Raw genomic sequence first — 25155 nt, forward strand, 5'->3', positions numbered from 1 at the left:
ATTTATCAAAGTGATTAAAAAAAAAAAGTATATTTTTGTAATAGCGAATGTAAATCATTTGGCAACAATTAGTTTTATAACTATGAGGTCCAAATCTGGGTAAAATCTACTGTATTTGTTCATCCTGTGTATTCAAAATAGAAAATTGAATTACTGTAATTCAGGCAGGGTTTTTTTTTTTTTTTTTTTTTTAAATCAAAACCCGGGCCGAAGATATTAACATTTAAAATCCAAAATTACACGCACCCTTTTTAAAAAGCAGCTTAGGTTTGATTTTTGATCTTCCTTCTTCTTCTTCCATCGTGCTTTCAGGCTTTTTGCTGCCATATCATGTACCTAGATGCTTTTGTAAACATGCACATGAGTTGAAATTTGAGATGTGGTTATAAATATGTGTATATTTTGTCAGGCTTTTTTTTTTTTTTTTTTTTGCCTATGTCAGCTTTTGATTTTACTATTTCCCTTCATTAAAAAAAAAAAAAAAAATGACATCTCTTATATAGTTATGAACTTGGCAGAAGTGGAGCTGTTGTAGTAAAGTTAGTTAACATCACAACTAAGCAACCCTGAAATATATGCTGCAGTAATGTGTTCAGTTTGTTTTTGATAATTTATGCTCCAAGTTGGTTTGTATGTTGTTATTATTGTTGTTATGAAACAAGCTTGTATGAAATGTATTGACTGCTGTTTTGAAATAGGGGATAAAGTTTTTCTTTTTTTCTTTTTTTTAAATGTATGTGCAAGGATGTTTTTATAATATGATTTGTCAAACACTGGACTGGAGTGAGTTTTCCAACATTTCCAAGTTGAGAGATGTATTTGACAGACATAACTGCACAGGCGACACCCGTTAGCACCGATGTGAGCTGACAGACAAAGCACACCCTCCCCCCGCTGTACACGGGAGGGTGAGTAACATGGCCGCCATCCTCCCGATCAAAATAGGAGTTATTTGGATAGAAGGAGTTACCATATTTCCTTTTGTGCTGGTTAATTGCATTCAGTAGGTGATGGGTGATATATAAAAAAATATATATATATATATTTAATAGGAACTATTTATTAGGGATGTCCTTCAAAATTGTTGTTATGGCATAGACTGGTGACAGATTTGTTTTTCTTTTCTGGAAAAGAAAATTCATAAAGGGATACCACTTCACAGCTAAGTAGTTGTCAGAATCACCCGATATGTTCTTTCTAGAGCAGATTTAACAGTTGCCTCTCATTACACCTACCACCACTTCTCAAACCAGATAAGAGATTTGCACTAGACTGATTTTGGTCTTATTCTATCAAAAGCAATATAATTCACACGACACATATTTGAACCATAGTATGGGACGCTTGTCCTCACCATGGGAATGCTGAGTAAATGGTGATATTTGACGTGTTTTACTTTGTTTTGTTTTTTTTGTATTCAAAGGTACAGAATTGGTTTTTTAAATGCACATGACATCCATATATTGCTGTTTGTAGCAGGGTTCTTTTTTTCTCCCCTCGCCCCTTTTTCCTTCTTCTTCTTCTTCTTCCTTTTTTTTTTTATGTTAAATTTACCCAGCAGTACCCTGAGTATTAGTGTCCAGATTTGAGGGGCATTAAAACTGTTGTTTCCTCCTGTGATTGTTTTGGACAAATCAAGCAGCTCTTACAGATCCGAAGTGAGAGTAGGGATGTTATGAGGGATGGAATCGTTCACCGCGAGTCAGTCGTCTTCATCACACAGCCAACATGTTTAGAAATAAACACAAATGCCAAAAGAGAAACCCAGCTGTCCACCGTCGTGCACACCTTTCCCTTAAAAACTTTTAGTGATATTTTTCTGGGATGTTACAGAAAAAAAATGCTTTAAAACGAAACAATAATGAAAAAACGAAAATCCAAATTGCATCTCTTTTTTTTTTTTTCCTTTTGTTCTTCTTTTCGTCAATGAACGCACCATCATTGGCTGCTTATGTAGAGAAGCCACCAAAATGTATCATACGTCATTTTCAATTAGGGTCATTTACAGCATTAGCGATCGGCCCGAACGTCACTATATTTTTCTGATAAATAAGTGTAAATTTTTCAAAAATTCACAAAGAGCAAAACGTCACCATTTTATCTGGATGTAGTAGCTTTCCTGTTTTCACCGCTTTGTGGTGTTGTTGAAAGATGTTGCGGTTTGTCTAAATTTGTTGCGTGTTAGAGGAAGCATAAGTATGTGCCTTCTTGTAATCTCCTTGGTGAGCTTGTTATTATTGAGAAGCTGAAGCCAGCCAATTGTGTTTGCACTAAAACCAAATTGCTTTTTGTGATGTAGACTATTTAAGCAAGCTTGTTGCGTCACTTTAACCGTACAGTATGCATGAGGGTGAAATTGGTAAGTCTAGGGCTAGAGCTCTCATCTGTTGACCTGTAAACCAGTGCAGCTTAGAGGATCTTGTGAATATATCTTGGCTTAGTTTCGCATTTAGTTTTCAAATCCCATCTCCTTACTCATCCAGTTTTTCACAACAGTTAAAGGTAAAACGAAACAAAAACGTAAAAAACGACACAAAAAAAAAATCAAATAACACATACCATTGTACCAATACAATACAGCTTTTACTTTCACATGCCACAGTTAGAGTTACACAACTGCAGAAGAGATTTTCATTTTTCTGAATCCATGGGAACGCATGAGTATACGAGGTCGCCTCGAGACTATTGGTCAAATTCATTTAGGTCGTTTTTGAAGACTTGTATTTATTGCATATTTCGTTGACATCTAAGAAAGGCCTACATCATGCTTTTGAGTCTTACAAATGCACCTTATTCATGTCAGTCCATGTGGGGTAAAAGGAAAAAAAAAAGGCTGGCAGTGTAATATCTCTGATTTTAGCACCTTACTACACAGCATGTTTTCACTTTATGCCAGTTTAACTATTCTTCCATATGTATGATTTAAAAAATAAATCTCATTCTTTGTGAAATTGTTTCATGGGATGTGCCAAAGTTTGGAGGCGATCTCCCAAGTGTTTATGCTTATCATATTTTTTTTTTCCTCCTCCTCCTTCAGTTATAGCAAGGGTATGTCAGAACTTTCCTATAACAGTGTGTGGAATCAATTTATCTCAGCAAACAGTATCATTACTTGCCATTTTACAATAAGCCCTGTATTTCACATATATTTACCAGTGATGTGTATTTGTTATTATAAAGAAAATAGCCGTAAAAGCTTCATTATGTTACATAATATTGTGACTTTTTTCGAAAAACTGTGAAGACTTATCTTGCATATACTTTATACAGAAGTATTAAGCCTTAATACAAAAGACTAAAAAAAGTGTGGAAGAATAAACTGATTGTTGCTAAGTAAGGATGATTTTTGTAAATGTTACCAGCACTTTTTTTGTAATTTTCACTCTCTGAGGTATTGTACAAGTTCAAGCTGTTTGTGAAGTTTGATTATGAAGGAATAAAAACTAGTACTTTCCTGTACTTCACAGAAAGTCTTGTTGCTGTTTTCTTTTTGTGCTCTTTTATCTTTTATCTTCGGATCAATGAATGCCTGTGTAGTAATAATAATGATAATAATAATAGGACTCACATTTCCCAACTGCGCTGCCACAAAGTACTTACATCCAGTTAATCCTTAAAACCAGATAGACATATAGATGAAATGCTCGGAGTCAATTTATTCGAATAAATTACCCGTCGTAGCTAAAATTAAGCTCATAAATAATATTAGCCTGGTGTGTTGTGGTGCGTGTTGATTCCAAACACAGTTGGAAGTGACGAGATAATGAACAACAGGCTGGAATGTATCCCAGAATGCACTGTGCAGGAGGCAGGGAACACCCCGGACAAGCTGTCAGTTGGTTACAAATCTAACAATGATTAATAAACAGTCGCAGTCGTACTTCACACCTACTGACAATTCAAGAGTACAGTCCACTTGACTCACAAGTGTTTAGACTGTGGGAGGAAACTGGCACGACCAATGTGGAAAGAGCTACAGAGATGATTTCAGCAGGAACCAAAGAGTAGGTGTGTCCTGTTGTTAGGTGTGCGTTTTTACCCCCGAGCTGCTGCAAAGTACAGCACGTGGCTGCGCAAGGCCGCAGATGATTCTCAGATATGGCCATATCAAACGTGGTTTGCTCTGGGGCTTTTTACACTGATTAACATACTGTGTGTGTGGACGGAGAACAACCCGAGCAAGATCAATACGAGCTTTTATTGATATTCAGATTAGAGCTATGTGCTGTAAACAGTAGCTCCTTATTTCCACAAGCAAAGTTAAAGAAAAAACAAATGCCAACCATGCACTTCAATAATACTCATTAACAGATTAGCAGATGTCTAAAGAATGGATAATATGACAGGTGTGATTTGGCAAAAACATTACCCAGCAAGAGGAGACAGGGAGAAGGCAAGGAAGATAATATGTACTGTATGCATTTTATTCAGATGCATACGTTATTGGTGTTTATGACTGCAGAATAAACTTGTATAGGACAAACATAGCTCTACTGCCTTGGCAAATCATCCCCTTTCTTTATATGGCTACGCCCACACTCTCAGTGCAAACAGGAAAGTGATTTGCCGTTTTTTTTAATTCATATTTTCAAACGATTTATAGGTGAATCTCTCGTCAAAGCAAAGTAAAATGCACAGGGTTTCATTTAAATTGATTTAAGACACTGAGCAAACAGTTCTGTATCTGTCCACTTTATTACCAACTTTATAAACACTTTAACATTTGTTATTTTAAATGCACTGGACAAATATTCTTCCTTTACTTTGTCAGGCTCTTAGTGCGCTTTATTGTAAGGTGTACTACTCTTTTTTTTCTTTTTTACAATGTAATAGAGGAACAACAACATTTAAGTTACAGTGTTACAGTACAGGCTACAGTTACACAGCATCACTCTGGAATGCATCAACACCTCTTTAACCTTCTGAAACGAGTTATACAGGCAGCAGGTTTCGCTGTATTGAAGTAATAAGTTCAATATAGCAAACACTGCCTGGCTGTTTGTGATGATTGTTTATCTCAGTTGGGTCAGGGTGATCCTTTGTTTTGTTGTCATAATATTCTGATAAGATTTAAAGCCTGTTTGAGCTTTAGACACTCCTCATTAAGAAACTCTCAGTGGGAGCAGTTTAGCAGAGCTGATCTAGTTTCACGCTGTATGCAACTGGCGCCCCCTGCTGTCCACATTCAGTATCTCGGGTTAAGTAAACCGAAACCAGATTGTACTTTGAAACTTGCGCGTGTGTGTAAGGGCCTCTTAATCGCTGCTTTATCTTTAATCTGACTTTTCATTGGGTTTAAAAAAAAGAAAAAAAAGCCATGCCATTTCTTTACATACCTGCCAAGTTTACCTTAAACACTCTCTCTCATAAATTATATACATCTACATAATCAAATTACACCTATGTTAATTTACACCATGTCATATAGGCTTTATTACTTATGAAAAATGTAGAAAGTATGTAGGAAGTATTTTTCCCATAACACTCTGCCTGGCTACAGATATGACTAATAAAGCAAGTGTTCACCTAGCCAGTGATTTGCAGCTCACTTAACATGCGCCACACCTTGTAATCATGTTTGCTATTTAGGTTGACAAAGCAAAACCAAACTTCTTACATCGCCAAAGCAACTTACGATGGATGTGAGAATAGATTTGAATTCAGTTGGTGTCTTGGATGCATGGTAGTCATTCTGTTCTACTAAATTTAAGAGCTATATTTATTCAGACACTGAATATCCAATGAGAGGGATATCTTGAACTACATATATTCTATTTTATATATTTCTCTTAAGATTTACATTTTCCAGCTGTTTGAATAACTAAAACCGCAGTACTGTCAATTTACATGTGCTGTGAAAGATAACCTAGAAACAGAACCTCAGTAAGGTCAGTATACAAGCTATAGATTGTGCTATTAACAATCTGAGTGGCACAACAAAGGAGGTGACACTCGAGTATTCTACTCTACAATCCTAGAAGTGGCCACGGTCAAATGCAGAAAGGCTCAGGGAGAGATAAGCGTGAGTAAATATAGCCATTGGGTGTAATCCACTTCGTGCATTTCATTATCCAAGTGAGTGTTCATCCCATGCTATAACAGTATTGGAGACAGTAGACATAAATTGTTTAGTTTGTTCCCCAGAATAAATTTATTCAAGTTGGGACCATACAAACCTAGTGAATGACAGGAGGAGGTATCATATTTCTTTTTAAACAGGAATGACATTGGTAAACAGGGTGTGGAACGTTTTAAAATCAAAGATGCACAACGTACAGCCATCTCTCACTATTGGTGAGACGTTTGTTCCCATAAATAAGGCAGAACGCAGAGTCCGTAGAAATGGAAAGTTATTACATTTAGCCAAATTGGACAGTGATGTGACAATGAAGATTTAGAGGACCTTCTTCAGCTCATCGTACAACACCAGCACGAAGGCGCCGCCCATGCCTCTGAGCACGTTGGACCAGGCTCCCTTGAAGAAAGCCTTACCACCCTCATCGCGTGCGATCTTGCGCCAGCAATCAATGGTCCCGGTGTACATGATTTCAGCTAAGGAAGGAAAAAAAGAAAAGAAAAAAAGAGTTAGCTATGAAATAAAACTCAATATAGAACAGATCAACTGTAACTTCTGGGTTCATGTCTAGGTGACGCGTGTTACAAATACACTCACCTCCTTTACGTCCGGACTGCATCATCATACGTCTACGGACAGTATCGAAGGGGTATGAGGTCAGGCCAGCAACAGCTGTCACAGTCTGTGCAATCATCCAGCTCACCACAATGTGGGTGTTTTTGGGGTCTGGAAGCATTCCTGCAAGCACAAAAGGAAAGGTAAATTATTTACAACACCAATAGATGCAGATGAATCACTTTATGATCAGTGCGAAATAAACATACCCTTAGCTGTATCATAGATGCCGAAGTATGCAGCCCTGTAGATAATGATGCCCTGCACAGACACATTGAAGCCCTGGTACAATCCTTTCAAGCCGTCAGACTTGAAGATCTTTATCAGGCAGTCACCCAGACCTGAGAACTCTCTCCCGGCTCCTGCCTTTCCCACATCAGCTGCCAGACGGGTACGGGCGAAGTCAAGGGGGTACACGAAACAGAGGGAGGTGGCTCCAGCAGCACCACCAGAGGCCAGGTTGCCAGCAAAGTACCTCCAGAACTGCGTGCGCTTGTCGACGCCATCAAGGAAGACCTTCTTGTACTTGTCCTTGAAGGCAAAGTTGAGGGCCTGGGTGGGGAAATATCTGATGACATTGGCAAGGTTACCTCTCCAGAAGGAAAGGAATCCCTGCTCCTTGGGAATACGGACAACGCAGTCCATGATACCCTTGTACTGCTTATCAGCTGTGATCTGCTTACTGGCATGCTGGACCTGGATTAAGAGAAAAGGAGAATCACACAGACTGAGGTTAAAAATCAGGAAGCTAAGGAACCATTTTACAGCAACAAGGTCCCTTTGTTGTGACCTTGAAGCTATAAAAACTGCAGAAACCACAAGAGAAATCCTTAAACAGATATCAGTAATTAATGATAATGACTACCGTGTTGAATTATAATCTGACTAGTTAATTCGGACGTGGTTAAGCATCTATGAATTTAATCATGCTCACACAGATAAACACTAAGCCTCAAATAACACAAATGCCACTAAATGCAGGGTGTAATACAATGTCGTTGTGCGGGTTGAACAAGAAGGGATGTAAAACTTGCTGATCTGGCTGTGATCGACTACCGCCCGGGCTTTAGCTTAGCAGTCGCGCTAAACGCTGGCTAACATCCGGGTGTACATGGGCCACCACAATGATACGCCGCCAAATTTTACCGAGAATACTATAATCATGTTATCCCCGTGTAACTACAGTTGAGATACAAGCGCTTTAAATAATCCAGACGAGTTGCCGGCTGTTCGTACAAAGTGTTCCCGTGTTTGTCCTTTGTTAGCTATGCCGGCTAAGGTTAACGTGTAATAAAGCTAGCGTTAGCAGCCGGGCTCGTGTAGGTCATTTCCCCATCCTGTGGTGACCTCAAATCCTTGAAGCAGTCACTCTTTATAGTTTCACCGTTTCCGGATAAACATTATAATAAGCAAGCTGCAATTAGTTTAAGTACAAGCTACTCAATTAGTATTCGATTAATACTTTTAAATGGCAGTGAGTAAGATTAAACAAGCTAGCCGGCTAACGGCTTTCCGCCAGTTAAGAGTTTTACCTGAAGGAGAAGCTTCACTCTCTCGATAGGGGCAACGGCTGTTTTGGAGATGGCAGCGGAAATACCACCGGCCAAGAAATCCTTGGCGAACGAAACAAGTGTATCATTCATATTGCGATGTTCTTGATGTGTCTTTCAGGTAACTAGTAAATACTATACGCCCCTCTGCCCTCTGCGGCTGATGGCCTGCACCGACAAAATGGCCGATTGTGTAGCTGCGCCGGGGATTTATTTTACATATTGGATCGCGATACTATACGAGAACTAGCCTCCACGTCACGCGCTGCTCCGCCAATAAAACGGTCCAATTCGTCTTGTCGTCACTTTACGTAGTTGTCTCGACCCCAGGCGAGTAATTCCTGAATTATAATTAAATTCACGTGAATTTAGACCGAAAACCATAATGAGACAGAACGTGTTATCGCTCCTTTTTGGCTTCCTGCTCAGAATCACTATCGTGGGTAGCGAGACAGTTTCAAATTCGTGGTGTGAATCATACCGTGAGGCTCATCTATCAAGGACCTTAAAGATGCGTAATCCCTACAATTATTAACGGCATATTACCTGTTATGAAACAACTCTGGCACAGCCTGTACTCCTTTTCAGTGTTACGTGTGACTCTATTAACATAGGTTTCACATTCTCATTTTGCCCTGATCGGCATATTTACACTAAACGGTTAAATCACTGCACCAGCCTGCAGATAATTCTTCACGTACTACGCAGAGTCAGCTAGGATGATATTAGATGCTTGTTCATTTCTGCACCTGCACTGCTGGTACCACAACTACCCTCTGAAAGCCACATTTTTAGGTGTGTGTGAGTCACCATTGTGACAATGCTGCAAATAGATATTTAATCTATCTAGTAGACTTAAGCACATATGTACACCAGAGGGCGGCAGAAGACTTGGTCTCAGTTTTATCTATCTATCTATCTATCTATCTATCTATCTATCTATCTATCTATCTATCTATCTATCTATCTATCTATCTATCTATCTATGTTAATAGCTTTTCTGCTTGTCTGACTATTTATAAAAGCCATTGATTTTCTTTCAAACCACAGATCATCGAATAATATACTTGTTGACTTTGTTTTATTGATTTGTTGACATTATTATGTAAAACCATAACATCACTAACACTGAACATATATTTTTAATTGTATTTGAGCATTTGGATCTGCGAGCTGCGCGTTTCTTGGCTCATGCGCAGTGTTGACCACAGGGAGGTGCTGCTGTCATGCCATGCACAGCAGTCAGTGTCTAGCCATCTCTAAGAAATCCTACCATAGACCAGCTTCTGAAGGTGAAGGCTAACAGCGTATTAAATGAACCCCCTTGGTACTGCTGTGAGAAAATATTTGCTTATTCAAAATTTTAAAGCACCCTGAAAAAACGTTTAGTTTTTTCTCAAAATTTTGCGTTTCCCTGTGATATTTACAGTTCCTTATGAAATGCCCTGTGTGGTTGGTCTTGTTTGTCTGCATGTGCATTTTAACGCCAGTCACTGTCCACTTGTATTTCTTGCTGCCACTTGAGAATACATTTAAACAGGATGTGTAAATTAATCCATTAATCCCTCTGCTTTTAATTACAGTGAGGACAGCAGGTCAATTGCACGCACTTTGCAATTTTAAATTGCCTTTGTTCGCCTTTATTGAGAGGCAGCTGTGGGTGTATTTAATCATGTTTTTTGAGTGGAGCATTTTTTTTTAAAACAGATAGGCTTGTGAACTCCACGAAACCACAAACAAACACCTTAAAGTAAAGAAGAAGAAGAAAGCAATTTATTTAAAAAGTGGATGCTATACTTGAAAGCTTTGCATCGATGCTACAAATCTTTGTAAAATACTGGGAGTGAGAGAAGTTGAGGAAATAATGAAAGACGGAATGGTGAAATAACAAACACAAGGGAGGGAAATCACCTTAGCGTTACAGGTGAGCAGTCTTATTTTAGTATTTCTGAATTCATTCCTCTGTGGATAACCACATTCCCCCCACAGATCAGCCACAGCACTGGAACAAATTAAGATCTCACAGTTCCACTCCTGCTATAAACTGATATGAATGGGAAAAGCCTGAACTGCAGACCAGTCTCGATGGAAAGGATGAGAGCTGTTTAATTTAAGGCAGCTGTGGAGGAAACAAAAAACCCAAAACGATTTATAACCGTGGACATATAGTCCAAACGGAAACAAAGGTTCGTCTTCCTCAGATTTCCTCTGAATGCAGCCTGGCATGGCACAAAAGCCTATTATAAGCGTCAAGGTCGAAGGCATTCATGTTCATTCACTGGAGCTATGCTTTGAACACAACCGACCATCAAAAACTAAACACAACACGTGAAGAGTTGAGTGGATTCACAGTAATGGTGCTAACTTTTTTTCCTGTGTAACCTCAATAACACATGCACGTTGTCCATAAAGTTGATGCCCATATTTTTCTTCTGGGACCCAGCTGTTCTCCCACTGGAAACATTTTCACGTCCCTTTGGCCACAATCGCTCGTTGCATTGAGCCAATCACATTGCGCCTTTAACCCTCTGGTCTCTATCTGGCCATTTTTGGCCACTTTCTTTATTCGGTTTTCAACCATTTTTGTTCTGTTAATGCAAATGGAATGAAACTTTCCAAAGGTGTGCATTTTTTAAAAATTTTTTAATTTTCAACATTTCAACTTAATAATGTCAATAATATTCACTATACACCAATTTGTTCCTGTTTTACTGATCGTGGCCATTTTTGGCCAATTGAAACCCATTATAACCACCTTTTTTGATTCCTTGTTACTGGCAGTACTATAGCATGCAATTTAGGTAAAATTGCTTTCATTCTAAACTCAACACATGAAAATTGTAGTTTTTCATTTTTTCTACCACATGACATCCTTGGCCCATTTTCTGCCAAGCAAGCAATTTCATGTAATATTCTTGGTTTCCACTAGGTGGGGTTGATGGGTTACCACACTCCAATGGACCAATATAATGAAACAATTTTGACATAGGTTTGGTCTTAAGGATCTGATAGTTTGTGTTTGTGCATGACATTGCAGCACAAACATGTATTTGCAAGATAGACTGGAATAAATAATGACGCATCAAACATTACATAGGCTGCAGTGAATTCCTGTGGATGCAGGATATTGAGCTTTGAGGTTCCCAGTCAAACTTAGCTTTGAAGCACATGTGAAAAGCACTTTTACTCTTGTATTTTTCATAAAAAGAGACCATACCCAAAATATTAACTCTAGAAACAAAAACAAAAACAAAAAAAACCCCAATCACAGGACATTTTGCACAGTTCAAACCTGCAGCTGCAGCGCAAACAACAACAAACACTGTTTGTAAACGTGTCCTGGAGTTTATGCAGGTGCAGACGTTGCTACTGCTGTAAGTCAACCTAACAGCTTCCAGACCATTTATTCTGGCAATATGGCAAGAAGGTGGGAGTGTCCCCCCCACCCCAAGAGGGACAAAGGGACCCCCTGATGATCCTCTAATCGCCTGAGCCAAGGTGTGAAACTGGGTGTGAACTCTGGCTGATTGGGAACCACACCCAGTTCAAAGCGTATAATATCTAAATTTGAATTATATTTTGGTTTTCATGACTAGGACTGGTGCTAATTTAAAAAATCAAGTCAATGAAAGTAGAAAAATGTTTTAATATATATGAATTTTATAGTATTTTGAAAACGTAAACATGGGTGGCCATTTTTGGCCACGAACAAAATGAGAGGGATTTTTTGTTTTTCTGTCACAGCACAAAAAACCAAAGATACATAAAACTCATTGATACTTTTAATTATTGCTATGCATCTAACCTCCATCATGGTTAGAAAATAAATCAGTTTGCATGTATTATTTAGGAAAAAAATGGGGATTTTATGCTTTTATCCCTTTATCCCTTTATCCCTTTGTAAATCATTAAAATTATGTAATTTAACTGGTATTTAAAGGGTTAAAAGTCTGGATTTGAATTAAATTTTGGTCTTGATGAACAGCACTGATACTAATCTAAAACATCAAGTCAATGAAAGTAGAAAAATGTTTTAATATATATGAATTTTATAGTATTTTGAAAACGTAAACATGGGTGGCCATTTTTGGCCACGAACAAAATGAGAGTTTTTTTTTGTTTTTCTGTCACAGCACAAAAAACCAAAGATACATAAAACTCATTGATACTTTTAATTATTGCTATGCATCTAACCTCCATCATGGTTAGAAAATAAATCAGTTTGCATGTATTATTTAGGAAAAAAATGGGGATTTTATGCTTTTATCCCTTTATCCCTTTATCCCTTTGTAAATCATTAAAATTATGTAATTTAACTGGTATTTAAAGGGTTAAAAGTCTGGATTTGAATTAAATTTTGGTCTTGATGAACAGCACTGATACTAATCTAAAACATCAAGTCAATGAAAGTAGAAAAATGTTTTAATATATATGAATTTTATAGTATTTTGAAAACGTAAACATGGGTGGCCATTTTTGGCCACGAACAAAATTAGAGGGATTTTTTTTTTTTTTTCTGTCACTGCACAAAAAACCAAAGATACATAAAACTCATTGATACTTTTAATTATTGCTATGCATCTAACCTCCATCATGGTTAGAAAATAAATCAGTTTGCATGTATTATTTAGGAAAAAAATGGGGATTTTATGCTTTTATCCCTTTGTAAATCATTAAAATTATGTAATTTAACTGTGATTTAAAGGGTTAAAAGTCAGGATTTGAATTAAATTTTGGTCTTGATGAACAGCGCTGATACTAATCTAAAAAAATCATGTCAAAAAAAGGGGAACTTTTTCTTAATATATATGAATTTTATAGCATTTTGTAAATGTAAACAGGGGGTGGCCATTTTTGGAAGTTTTTATGTTTTTCTGTCACTGCACAAAAAAACAAAGATGCATAAAACTCATTGATACTTTTAATTATTGTTATACATCTAACCTCCACCATGGTTAGAAAGTAAATCAGATGGCATGTTTTATTTGGAAAAAAATTGGGGTTTTGTGATTTTTTTCCATTTATGAGTTCCTAGGATTATGTGATCTAACTGGTATTTAAAGGGTTAAAATTATGAATTTGAATGAAATTTTGGTCTTGATGAACAGCACTGGTACTAATCTAAAAAATCATGTCAAAAAAAGTGGAAATTTTTCTTAATATATATGAATTTTATAGCATTTTGTAAATGTAAACAGGGGGTGGCCATTTTTGGCCACGAACAAGCTGAGAGGAAGTTTTTATGTTTTTCTGTCACTGCACAAAAAAACAAAGATGTATAAAAGTCATTGATACTGTTAATTATTGCTATGCATCTAACCTCCATCATGGTTAGAAAGTAAATCAGATGGCATGTTTTATTTGGAAAAAAATTGGGGTTTTGTGATTTTTTCCATTTATGAGTTCCTAGGATTATTTGATTTAACTGGTATTTAAAGGGTTAAAATTATGAATTTGAATGAAATTTTGGTCTTGATGAACAGCACTGGTACTAATCTAAAAAATCATGTCAAAAAAAGTGGAAATTTTTCTTAATATATATGAATTTTATAGCATTTTGTAAATGTAAACAGGGGGTGGCCATTTTTGGCCACGAACAAGCTGAGAGGAAGTTTTTATGTTTTTCTGTCACTGCACAAAAAAACAAAGATGTATAAAAGTCATTGATACTGTTAATTATTGCTATGCATCTAACCTCCATCATGGTTAGAAAGTAAATCAGATGGCATGTTTTATTTGGAAAAAAATTGGGGTTTTGTGATTTTTTCCATTTATGAGTTCCTAGGATTATGTGATCTAACTGGTATTTAAAGGGTTAAAATTATGAATTTGAATGAAATTTTGATTTTCATGAACAGCACTGGTACTAATCTAAAAAATCATGTCAAAAAAAGTGGGAATTTTTCTTAATATATATGAATTTTATAGCATTTTGTAAACGTAAACAAGGGGTGGCCATTTTTGGCCACGAACAAGCTGAGAGGAAGTTTTTATGTTTTTCTGTCACTGCACAAAAAAACAAAGATGTATAAAAGTCATTGATACTGTTAATTATTGCTATGCATCTAACCTCCATCATGGTTAGAAAGTAAATCAGATGGCATGTTTTATTTGGAAAAAAAATTGGGGTTTTGTGATTTTTTCCATTTATGAGTTCCTAGGATTATGTGATCTAACTGGTATTTAAAGGGTTAAAATTATGAATTTGAATGAAATTTTGATTTTCATGAACAGCACTGGTACTAATCTAAAAAATCATGTCAAAAAAAGTGGGAATTTTTCTTAATATATATGAATTTTATAGCATTTTGTAAACGTAAACAAGGGGTGGCCATTTTTGGCCACGAACAAGCTGAAAGGGTAGTGATTTTTAACAAGGCCAGAGGGTTAACAAGAGTTGCACCGTGCAGTCTCAGTCTGCTCTCAACTCTGGCTGGACAACTGTGGAGCTGCCAGGGAGGCAGAAGCGCAAACGCCACACAGCTCGCGCTCGGGAGGTTACGGTACGCTGTGTGACTGATGGGAGCTTTGTCGTGATCGGCTGCAGAGAAACTTTCTTCTCTCTCTCTTTCTTCTTTTGTGGATAAATGATTTTGGAATTGGCGTCCGACAGAGATCAATATAACCGGGATCCGAAAAATAAATGGAACAACAAAAATCGCGAGAACTTGAATCGCTCCTGTTCAGTTTTCGCCAACTTTGTATAGGCTGCTAGACCATCCGATCAGCCTCAGTCAGTCAGTCCGTGAGGGCGCAGCGGCAGGGGAGGCTGGATGTGGCAGGAGACGGGTCACTGAGCTGCAGTGAGCCGGGTGCGAGTTTCCTAATCCCTAACTATCCAATGTCACCGGGCAGGATGATAATCGTTGGACTTCTGCTCAATGTTTTCTCTCATGGTAAGCATCACCTTTCTGATTTTGAAGTGAGATTTTAATCACCCGTTTAGACTGTCATATCGCGGTGTATAATGCAAAGCTGGGATCTTTTGGAAGAGATAATTTCTTCCAGTACCGGCAACTTTAATAAGAAAGTGCATGTGTGTGCGGGTACGTGCGTGCGTGCGTGGTTTTCATGCAAATGTATGAATGAATAGCAGCATATGAGAGAGTATGAAGCCCCAAGCCGAGATACACACGAAGACACCGGAACTAAATTTGTTTCGCTGATGTTCTGTTATTATTTTTGTATATTGCCTGCATCTGTGTGACCCGAGCGGTAGCTGGCTTGATATTGAAATTCATAAAGGGACAAAGACTTTTTGTCCACGCATGAGAAGGAGAATAAACGTTGGCTGGACGCAGGTTCATAAATAGTCTTGCATTGTATTCCAGGTTTAAGAGAAACTTTTGGGACAGCCTTCAGAATAAAGCTACACAGGTCCACGAAATAATACAAAATCTAGCAGAAGTTCAGATATTACACGTGGATGATGTGTTCAGGTCTGAGACAATAGACCTTTCTTCCTTTATTTCATAAAATGTGCAATGGAAGTGAATTTGCTGTAGTATTAAATCTGACATTCACAACTTAATAGAAGTAACAAAAGAGAGCATTTAGTGTCACAGCACGAGCAGTCATTGTCTTTTGTGAAGATCAACTCAAGAAAGACTTCTTAGCAATATCTGACATTTCAGCAGGCTCTGTGAATTTGCAGTGTGAACACACATTAAGCTTCTGCCAAGTGCCTTTATATTGTCTAAAGTCAATAATGTGGTCGGACATCTCAGTGGAGCGTAAAGCTTGTTGGTGTGTGGTTGCTGGTTTAGAGTTATATCCATTTTGATCTTTCTTTTGAAAAACGTGACATGTACATCAGAGCTTGTGGCTCTTTACATGTCATGTATCTTGATCTATTGTTCTTGATCTAATGTAACACAGACCGCAGGAAACACAGCCACCGCCCACCCTCTGCTTTTCACTGCACAAATGCATGCAAATAGTGTAATTGTTGGATTATGCTCCAAGTACAGGAGGTTCATCCTTCTCGGCATCCGGGAATGTTCAGATAACATCAGGTGAGGGTGCCCATTAGAGATTAGTATCATTAGATGATGAATGCTTTCTCGTGAATGTCAGAGCCTTCAGACACGCAGAACATCATAGTGTTTCAAGCCCACCTGCCACGCACTTAGGTGGAATCACACCAAGAAAAGCAGCTACTTTCAAGTGCTAATTAATCGAGACACGAATCGTTACACATGCAAATTAGTCTGCACTGATGTTCACTTCTGACATTATACCTGATTGCAAGAGAAATTATTGGATTTTAATTTTGTTAATCAACGTCATTAAAAAAAAAGTGTAATCGGTGCAGAATCTGGTCAGAATCTGTTAATGTCGTTTTGGTCAAATCTGTTGCGGCGCTACTTTGTTTCAAAACGGCTGTTTGGCCAGACTGTTGCTGTTTAAATAGTCTGGCCCCTACGAACTGTATTCCATTTCACGCAATGTTATTTTTACCTTGGAATATATCCGACTTTGTGCAACCCGGTGGCCTCAACAATGGCAGCGCCAACAAGATGACGACAGTGGCCTTCTCAAAAGGTTTGTCACCAAGACTGAAGAGGAGAAAAACATCTATAGGTATCGATTAAGAATTTTCACCCCTTTGAACAAAAGTCCCGACTTTTAAAAGCTGACTTTAAAATCTATCATCTATTGGGTCAAAGATAGGATTCTCATTCTCTGGGTTATTTTTTGTATATGTTGTTGAATCCACGGTTCTTTCCCCCAAATGAATAGTGCAATGGAAAGAAATCCCACAAATAATGCATGCGATCACTTTGAATGTGGAAACACTGCATGTTTGCCAGCTATATCAACTGAAAGCTGGCTATTGTTGAGTGACATTTAACCCGACTTTGACCCTTTGCTGCCAGGCCCCTGAGGATTATCGCTAAAGTCCCAGTAGAGGCTGCAACTGCTGATTGAGCACTGCTATTTTGGTAGTTCATTTAGTGGATGTGATTGAGCCATAACACGGTTGTCACAAATTTATTAGGGCTTATTTTCAGGCTGTGTAAAGTTACCCACTTCTTAGGTGGACTAGTCTCCCTGGAGTTTCTATTTGGCTATTTGACTTCACCTCATGCACGCAGGTTTATCCAATTCTCACCCTCTTTGTCTTTCTCTCCGTGCCATAGGCATTTCTTTGTCTTCCCCTCTGAATGCTCAGGCATTGTCTTGATGTTCCCTGTGCCTGTAATTCTGTTTTGTTTAGGAAGACAGCACACAAAAATTAAACTGGCAAGAAGCCCATTGAACATTCCTTAGATAAAAAATATGAAATGCTCGCCTCTGAATATGCATCTATTTGACATTTTGCATTAAAGGAGTCATTTTAATTAAAAGGATCACATCAAGGATAGCAATTAAATGTAGGTCTGAATGACACCTGGTTTCTCACTGTCAAGCTAAAAGCATAAAAAAAAGCCCCACTTTCTTAAACATTAAATTGTGTCACTTATGTATGACTGGCTGTAATAGTCAATTTGTTCACGTGTGCACTGCATCTTGATTGCCGCTCGCACACACTTGATGGCACAAACAAAAAATCCACAGCCCGATGGAAACTGTCAGTGCTCGTGTGTGTGTGTCTGGCCAAGAAATGTCTTGGCACGTTGGAATTTAGAACTACATCAGGCAGCAGAAGGCAGAAGGCTGAAATATTCACACAGATCCAGACACCCTAGCTGGCTGATGCAGCACCTGATGCGTTTTACCTGGTGTACAGCGGAGGGATGCTGCCTGCGTGATGTGGCTGCACAATCGGCTGGCACGGCTCATTAAGTGAGACATTATCCATGTACTAGATGCACTGGGTAGCTGTTGATATCGAACATGAAATGATTATTCTTGTCCTCACCAGCAGAACTGTCGCCTCTGGATTCAGACAGCTTTACCTGCTGCTCAACAACTCACTGTCGAGCAGCTAATACTGCTTTGCTTACTCCTGACTCACGTACTGAGGGCCCCCCAGGCCTGGAGTCTTTCTTTGGGTTGGTACATCAAAAGTGGTTAAGCAAGTGGCTCCGTATGGAAGTTTTCAGCACTAGTGTTGTTATGTTGCACAAACTGAGGCAAAATCAAAGGTGAGGTGTTTGCCCATACATGCAAGGTAATTTAAACAAGGTGTGTTTTTTATTTAAGGTGTGAAGAGTTGTTCCACAAACAGCCTTTTGAAAAGAAGTTGGCAAATGATCAGATTTTTTTGAAGACTGCAGATTTTTATTTTTATTTTTTTAAGTCAATGTAACATGTTACTAAACCAATCAGTGTTGTCCTCATGTGGCCACAGCTGTGAGAGCTGCTGGTAAAAAGATGGGGCTTGTACACTTTAGGTGTGGAAAAATTTCGATGACTTGATAGGTTATAGAGAATAAATAAATACAGCAGGTAGAACTGCATGAAGTGACTGAAGAGGAAGAAGCTACAATGCAGAACAGAGAGGTCACAAAAGCATGTAAGCACAATGACGAGGGAGAAAAAGATAACGCAGTGTACTGTGGTTGCTTGGCTAATGTATGGTTGTTATTGTGTTTCCTTGATAAATAATAACTTTGTTTTCAGCTTCTTTTGAAATGTTTTCTTTGAGCACTAATAAGTCCCCAATACCCAGCGACATCTGAAGGAAATGCATATGCTTTGAAATAGCATGTTAAATAAGAGTCATCTCAGCACGAGTTCACATACTAAATAAGTCAGCTTTCCATTACAGACAAAAAAAACCCCAACTTTTGCCATTTCTTTAAGAGGAACTGCTCGACCGAGGCTGCCCAGGGCAGTAGCGAAACTTTGCTTGTAACAAAGAGAATATGTGCAAACTGTTAAGCATATGTTTAATGTTAAAAGAAGGCTTAATGTTAGAGGAAGCTGAGCCGAGTGTTTGAATTTGCATAATTCTCAGTGGAAACGATTGTGTCAATAAGGAGCCACTGAAGCCTTAATCAGCACTGATCAACCATCTGTGTCCTTCCTGAGGAAGCAGCTCTGACCACACTGCACAGGGAACAGTGTTCAAATTACACATCATGATTTGAGCATAATGTTCTGCGGGGTATCCGCTCCCATTTATTACTCCCATGGTTTTTTTTTTTTAGCATGACGTCTTGTGGTCTTGTGATGGGTTAATTTCATAGAAATACAATATCCCAGCATGGTTGTGGGTCAGCCCTGGCATGCCAACACTGTCGTCCTTTTAATGTGCCGCTAATGAACAAAACAGGGCTATAGAGATATTGAACATTAGCCTCATCGTTGTCATTGCAGCTATAAAACCACGGTTGAATATGTGGTTTAACTGCTACTAATAATTACCTAAACACAAGCTGACATCTTCAAGCTGCTATTTTTTGTTTGTTTAAAGTCCAATCCTAATCTATATTTATTTAATATACTCACTAGAAGGTCAAGAAGAGCAGTAAGTGTTTGTGTTTTTATGGTGGAATAAGTGCATTTTAATTATAGCTCTACTTTCCCTGACACAAAACTGTAGCTGCTGATTGTCAACAATTCCAGTTACAACAAGTAAAATCTTTTACGTGCACGCAGAAATGCATGAACAGGTCAGACAGGAATCCCACTGGTGTGCTTGTGAATGAGTGCACGTAGTAACACTTTGTGGCAGCCGTGAGCGTGTTTCTCCTTTTTCTCCATCTTGTTGCTGTGCTTCCATTTGCTCCTTGAGTCTGTGACTTCCTTCCAAGAAGTCCCTTCTGTCACAATCTCTGAGCAGATTTCACATCAGAGTCGCACTCTCCCGCCACGGTCTCCTCTCAAGTCAAATTACTGCCCAACAATCTGGACGCTCTACAGCCCATCCCATGTGTTTGAAAGGACGGAAGAGAAAATTGCCAACCCAGTTGGTCCCTCTGTGAATGTCGGTATGTGGTGTATGGTTTGACGTTTATGGCTTCAACCTTCATCAGCTCACAAATTCTATTAATCAGCCCAGTGAGAAATCAATAGAGTGCATTATGGCTCACATATCGCAGTAATTAATCTCCCGCTCACTTTTCTTTCTATTTTTCTTTTTTCCTGAAAAACATAAACCCCGTGCTTACACCAACAATTCCCTTAATGCAGAAGTTTACTGTAGCAATTTGTCGTTGCAAAAAAACCCCCATAATGTGAGCCTAGTGCTTCTTTATCAGCATAGCGTTAAATAATGCTATAAAAATGAACTCCTGACCTGCACACTGGACGAGGCATAAAAGAGCTGGTCTGGACTCCATAGAGGTTTTTGTTATCTCTGATGTATATGTGTGTTGGTATGTGCATGTGTGAGCTTACACCATGAAAGGTTCTCACAAAGTAAAACTGCTGATAGTCTGTCTTTATCGAATGTAAGCCCGAAGGAGCAAACACTGAGAAAGAATAATGAATAAACTGGAGATTATACAAAGCCTGCTAAAATTGCAGCTAAAAGTGCTGGGATGTAATACTTTGGTAGGATTATCGAGACGTCACGATACACCGATAGACAGGTAATCATCACCTTTGCTGTAACCGTGAATATGACTGATTGGCCTGTGTTTTACTATCCCCCACCCCCACCTCACCCTATGCAGTCCCAGCAGTCGCTTTGGAAGTTTTCCTGCTGCGGCGATGAAGCATAGCTTCTGTTTATGATATGTCTCATGCCAAAGTGAGACGTGGACCTCATGTGGCGCCTGAGATTGCAAAACATGCAGCAGCAGAATTGGATTGCAGCCGCGCTTTGGGCCGCCAGTCAGCAGGAGCTTAATCGAAGTGTGTGACCAATCTAACACAATGTGTGTTTGCATACGAGCTTATGTGTTGTAAATGTTAATGTACTGAATCATAAGTATACGTGTGTATGAACCAGGTACAGATATTTGTTTACAGGCATGCATTAAGTTTTAAACATGATGATTTACTCTATGTGCAAACCCAGTTTTATATGTCTGCCAGCCTATTCATTACATGCACTTAAAAAGTGACAGGATATAGAAAATTAATGAGCTAAAGTGGGAAAAGCGAGTGCATATTGCCTACCCAAGCTATTTTCCTTCTAAGTCTCGAATTACTGTATATCAAGTGTAATTTGTGGGGACAATAATGTGTCACATTTGAGAAAATTAATTTCCTGAAATGCTCCTTCAGATACATTTTTTGAAGACTGCTTTTCTTCTTTTTTTTTAAACAAATGTCTTTACTCTCTCTCTCGTCTCACTCGGCCTGCCTCTGGCCTTCCTGCATTGTGTTTTTTTTTTTTTACTGAGCAGCAATCAGCATTATGAAATGATTTGTAGTTTATCACTCGTAGTCATTCGAGGCAGAACATTGCCAATCAAAATATGCTTCATGCCTAATCACAATGAACCCACATGTTTTTTGTTCTGACATGTAGAGGAAATGTGGTTGGCGGTATGCAGCATGTTTCTACAAATACATATACAGCTGATGCAAATCTTTAGCGTCCTTAAGTAGCATATTTTGCAGGAGCAGCTGTATGAATGCGCACATACATCCTGATAGTGGACGTTTCAATTCAGTCACTGTCTGAGTGTGATATCCAGATTGAGTCTCAGTGTGAAGGTAAAACTGGAAGTGACGTGCTGCATAGTGCTGAATAAATTGGTTTTGTCTCTGGCATTACATGTGGAGACGGTGTCTGGCATCAGTAAAAGCTTGTTCCGAATGGAAGGAACTCTGCTGCAAAAGGATTTGCCCTAAGCTGTTTAAGTGTCTTATAATAATAAAAACAGCAGCGCAAGACATTCATAAGTACACATATCTGAACATAGCCTAATAAAAACCAGTGTGACACATGTAAGAGGATGATAGTCAGGTTTGTATAATCTTTTATGTAATTTAAACTTATACATTTTTACACTGCTATCAGTGCCTCTCATTAACTTTTTTTAAATGATATTTCTATGCATGCTTGTTTATAGAAAGCTACTTTCACTTTTTGGCCAATTACTGTCACATAGGAGGGGCCAATTCCGGAAATACTCTCTTGGTGGTGGTTCAAGTATTTGCAGAGCAAAAACGCATCCAAGACTTGAGGGCTGGCTATTGAATGGCATCCCTTCTGATCCAGGAAACTAGCAGATTTTTTTTTTCTCACCACATGCCTGGTTGTCTTTTAGAGTTTCTTCATAGCTTCTGAATGCAATGCAGTTAGGAAGCTGACTCCCAAACCCTCAAGGAAGCCCTTGAACAGAAAAGTGTGGACAGATTTCTAAACGGACAATAACATTGATTTGACCCCCAAAATAAAAGAGACAAAACTTTAACTGTGTGAAATCCGGCGAAATCAGAAACCAAGGTGGGGAATCAATCTTGAAATTACGCTTTGGAAAGTTGTCAGCAGTAGTAATGTTGCATTTAATGGGATACATCATGGGTGTATGAAGAGGTAGTTAATAGGATGAATCATCAAAAACATCAGTAGGATCCTCCACTAAGTAGTTTAATCAAACAGTATGGCAATGTTAATTTAGAGAGCAAAATCCTTTTTGTGTTGCTGGGAATGTAGAAGCTGAGGAAATATATGACTAACAGAAGTGGTTACTAAAGATTTGGCTAAGTTCTCATCTTTGCTCACTTAAAGCAAAGATGGTTAACTCTTAAGAGAGATGAAGCTAACTCATAGTATATGAGCTCCATCGTATTACAATTTGAGGTGAAGCATACTAAACAGCTTAAGAGGACATGCTGTAACTACCACTGGTGCAAATATTGTGCTGAACAATAAACTGATAAAAAAGTCAAAGATTTACTTTTAAGTTGTGTGGGGAAAAAAAGAAACCAGAAGAAGAAAATTCAACTACTGGGAACCCACTGGGAAGACGAGGAAATAATTTGAAAATGATTATAGCCATAACATACTCCTGTAGTGCTGGTAAATTATTCTCCTTAGTCTCTTTGATTAGATCTGAGGTTTTGCTCTATTGCTCTTGTGTAGTTTCAATTTAATCTTCCTTTTTGGATATTATCATAACCTGTTGAGTGCCTATGGAGTGCACTCACCTGGGTCTGCTGCCTTAATTAAAGCCTATTTAGTACTGGATGGTGGGACAATAAACTCAGTAATGTTGGCAACATGCAGCTTTTACCACTTACGACATTAACTTTTCTTGCAGGTAGCGTGACAGTATCTGCATCCGTAGACTGTTTGGTGGCCGAGCAGGGATGCATCCAGGAGCAGTCCTGCATGGCCATCTATCGATTGCTGGAGTACTGCGCGGCCGAGGAAGCCGTGGCGCCCCTCAGGGCAGACGCGCGGTTGGAGTGCCTGGAGGCCCAGAACTCCTTGCAGCGCTATCGCCCCCTCCAAGTTTGCAAGTGTCAGCGTGGCTCTCGCAGGGAGGAACACTGCCTCAAGGTCTACTGGACTGTGAGATTCGCAGGTGGGTTTGATGCCAGCATTTAATGTCTGTATGTGCTGAATTCTCAGCTGATGTGGTCTTTGTTCTGCTTTTTTAGCATATGATGAGTATGAAGTGTCTCCATATGAAGAACTGAAGTTAAACCTGGTGAGAAACATCGAGATGTCACGTATGGCCTCCATCATGTCAGGTAGAGATGAACGTTTTTGTGACTTTGCTCCCAAAATTAGATTGAGATGCCATTTTTGATTTTCCTGGGTATACATTGCTCTGTTTTCCTCCTGAATCCCTCCCCCCAGCTTCCTCTAATACTATGGATGGTCAAAACCAGTGCTTGAAGGCCGCCCAGGACTGCGGCCTGTACGAGAAATGTGGCTCGCTGCGGTCAGAATATGTTGTAGCCTGCACCAAGCGAGCAGCAGTCTCTGACAACAGCTGTAACCGCCAGAAATGCCACAAAGCCCTGCGGCGCTTCCTGGAGCGCGTGCCAGAGGAGTACAGCTTCGCTTTGCTCTTCTGTCCCTGCTCTGACACTCTGTGTGGGGAGCGCCGGAGGAAAACCATCGTCCCGTCATGCTCCTATGAGGAGAATGTGAGAGGGGAGGAGAGGGCGGGCAAGCCCAACTGCCTCAGCCTTCAGAACTACTGCTCCAAAGATGAGCTGTGTAGGTAAGATGGCTGTTTGAGTAGACTGATGCAGAACATTAAGGGCTCGTCGTATGGACACAGAACAGAAAAAGCATTGAAAAATGAGTCAGAAATATTTGCAAAGTTAACCACAAAGTAATGATTCTACATCAAACACATGGTGCTGTCTTTTTAAACACTAGTGGCACCAGTGAGCTGCATTCTGATGAGCATCTCCCATTTTGTTAGTATCAACAGAACTGCTGCATATAAAATTTCTCCTTCACTGATGAATGAGTTAATTAAATAATCTCTCCCCTAAAACACAAACATGCAGTCCTTCAAGGATGATATGTATGAGATACACCTCCCAGATTACTAGTGACTAAAAGTAAAGTGAATGGAAGCTGTAGATACTTTTTCGATTGACAAAATTCATCCATCAGATCCGCTTTTCCCAGATGTGATTTCGCATGTCATTCAGATGATACAATCCAAGATGTCCTGAACGTACCAGACCCACTGTACGACCCTCTCTTTTGGACTTAAAGTGGAATTAAAAGCTACTGTTGTCCATGTCCACTTGTGCCACTAAATAAGGTCTGACCTGTTGGTGCACGGACACAAGATATTTTGGAGTGTCCCGTGGTGCCTTTGAGTCCTGTTCTGGCTTGTGGTAAGACTTGATGCGGTGCATCTTTAGATCCCAATTTCGATGCTTGTTTGAATTTGAATGTGGGAGGTTTGGAGGCTGTGCCGTTGATTTCAGCTCTTTGTATTATTCTGGGATTTTCCTGAGCAGTTTTTGTGGTTTTTGGGGAATATTGTCATGCTGCCAACAGAGAGTGGTATTGGCATGGGGGTGCTTGGTCTGCAACGGTGCTCAGGCAGGTGGTAGATATGAATGTTACATCCATATTAATGCCAG

The 25155-nt window shown here is 39.0% G+C and overlaps 2 protein-coding genes across 2 annotated transcripts in view; one reads left to right on the forward strand and one right to left on the reverse strand.

Annotated features, from left to right (window-relative positions):
• Window positions 1–707: 707 nt before the first annotated feature.
• LOC146509774 (ADP/ATP translocase 2) lies at window positions 708–8435 on the reverse strand. The gene is made up of 4 exons (XM_085175880.1): window positions 8224–8435; window positions 6901–7387; window positions 6674–6814; window positions 708–6552 (listed from the first exon to the last, which is right to left on the reverse strand). The coding sequence occupies exons 1-4, from the start codon at window positions 8332–8334 to the stop codon at window positions 6395–6397; spliced, it is 897 nt and encodes a 298-aa protein (XP_085032006.1). The 5' UTR covers window positions 8335–8435; the 3' UTR covers window positions 708–6394.
• Window positions 8436–14634: 6199 nt separating this feature from the next.
• LOC146509775 (GDNF family receptor alpha-4-like) overlaps window positions 14635–25155 on the forward strand; it is a 28736-nt gene continuing 18215 nt past the window's right edge. Inside the window, exons 1-4 of the mRNA XM_085175878.1 lie at window positions 14635–15137; window positions 23355–23621; window positions 23698–23790; window positions 23900–24269. Coding sequence (XP_085032004.1) covers window positions 15083–15137; window positions 23355–23621; window positions 23698–23790; window positions 23900–24269 — 785 coding nt within the window. The 5' untranslated portion in view covers window positions 14635–15082. The remainder of the gene's footprint in view (window positions 15138–23354; window positions 23622–23697; window positions 23791–23899; window positions 24270–25155) is intronic.

The sequence above is a fragment of the Neolamprologus multifasciatus genome, chromosome 10 (assembly GCF_963576455.1).
Source record: "Neolamprologus multifasciatus chromosome 10, fNeoMul1.2, whole genome shotgun sequence".
Taxonomy (NCBI): Eukaryota; Metazoa; Chordata; class Actinopteri; order Cichliformes; family Cichlidae; genus Neolamprologus; species Neolamprologus multifasciatus.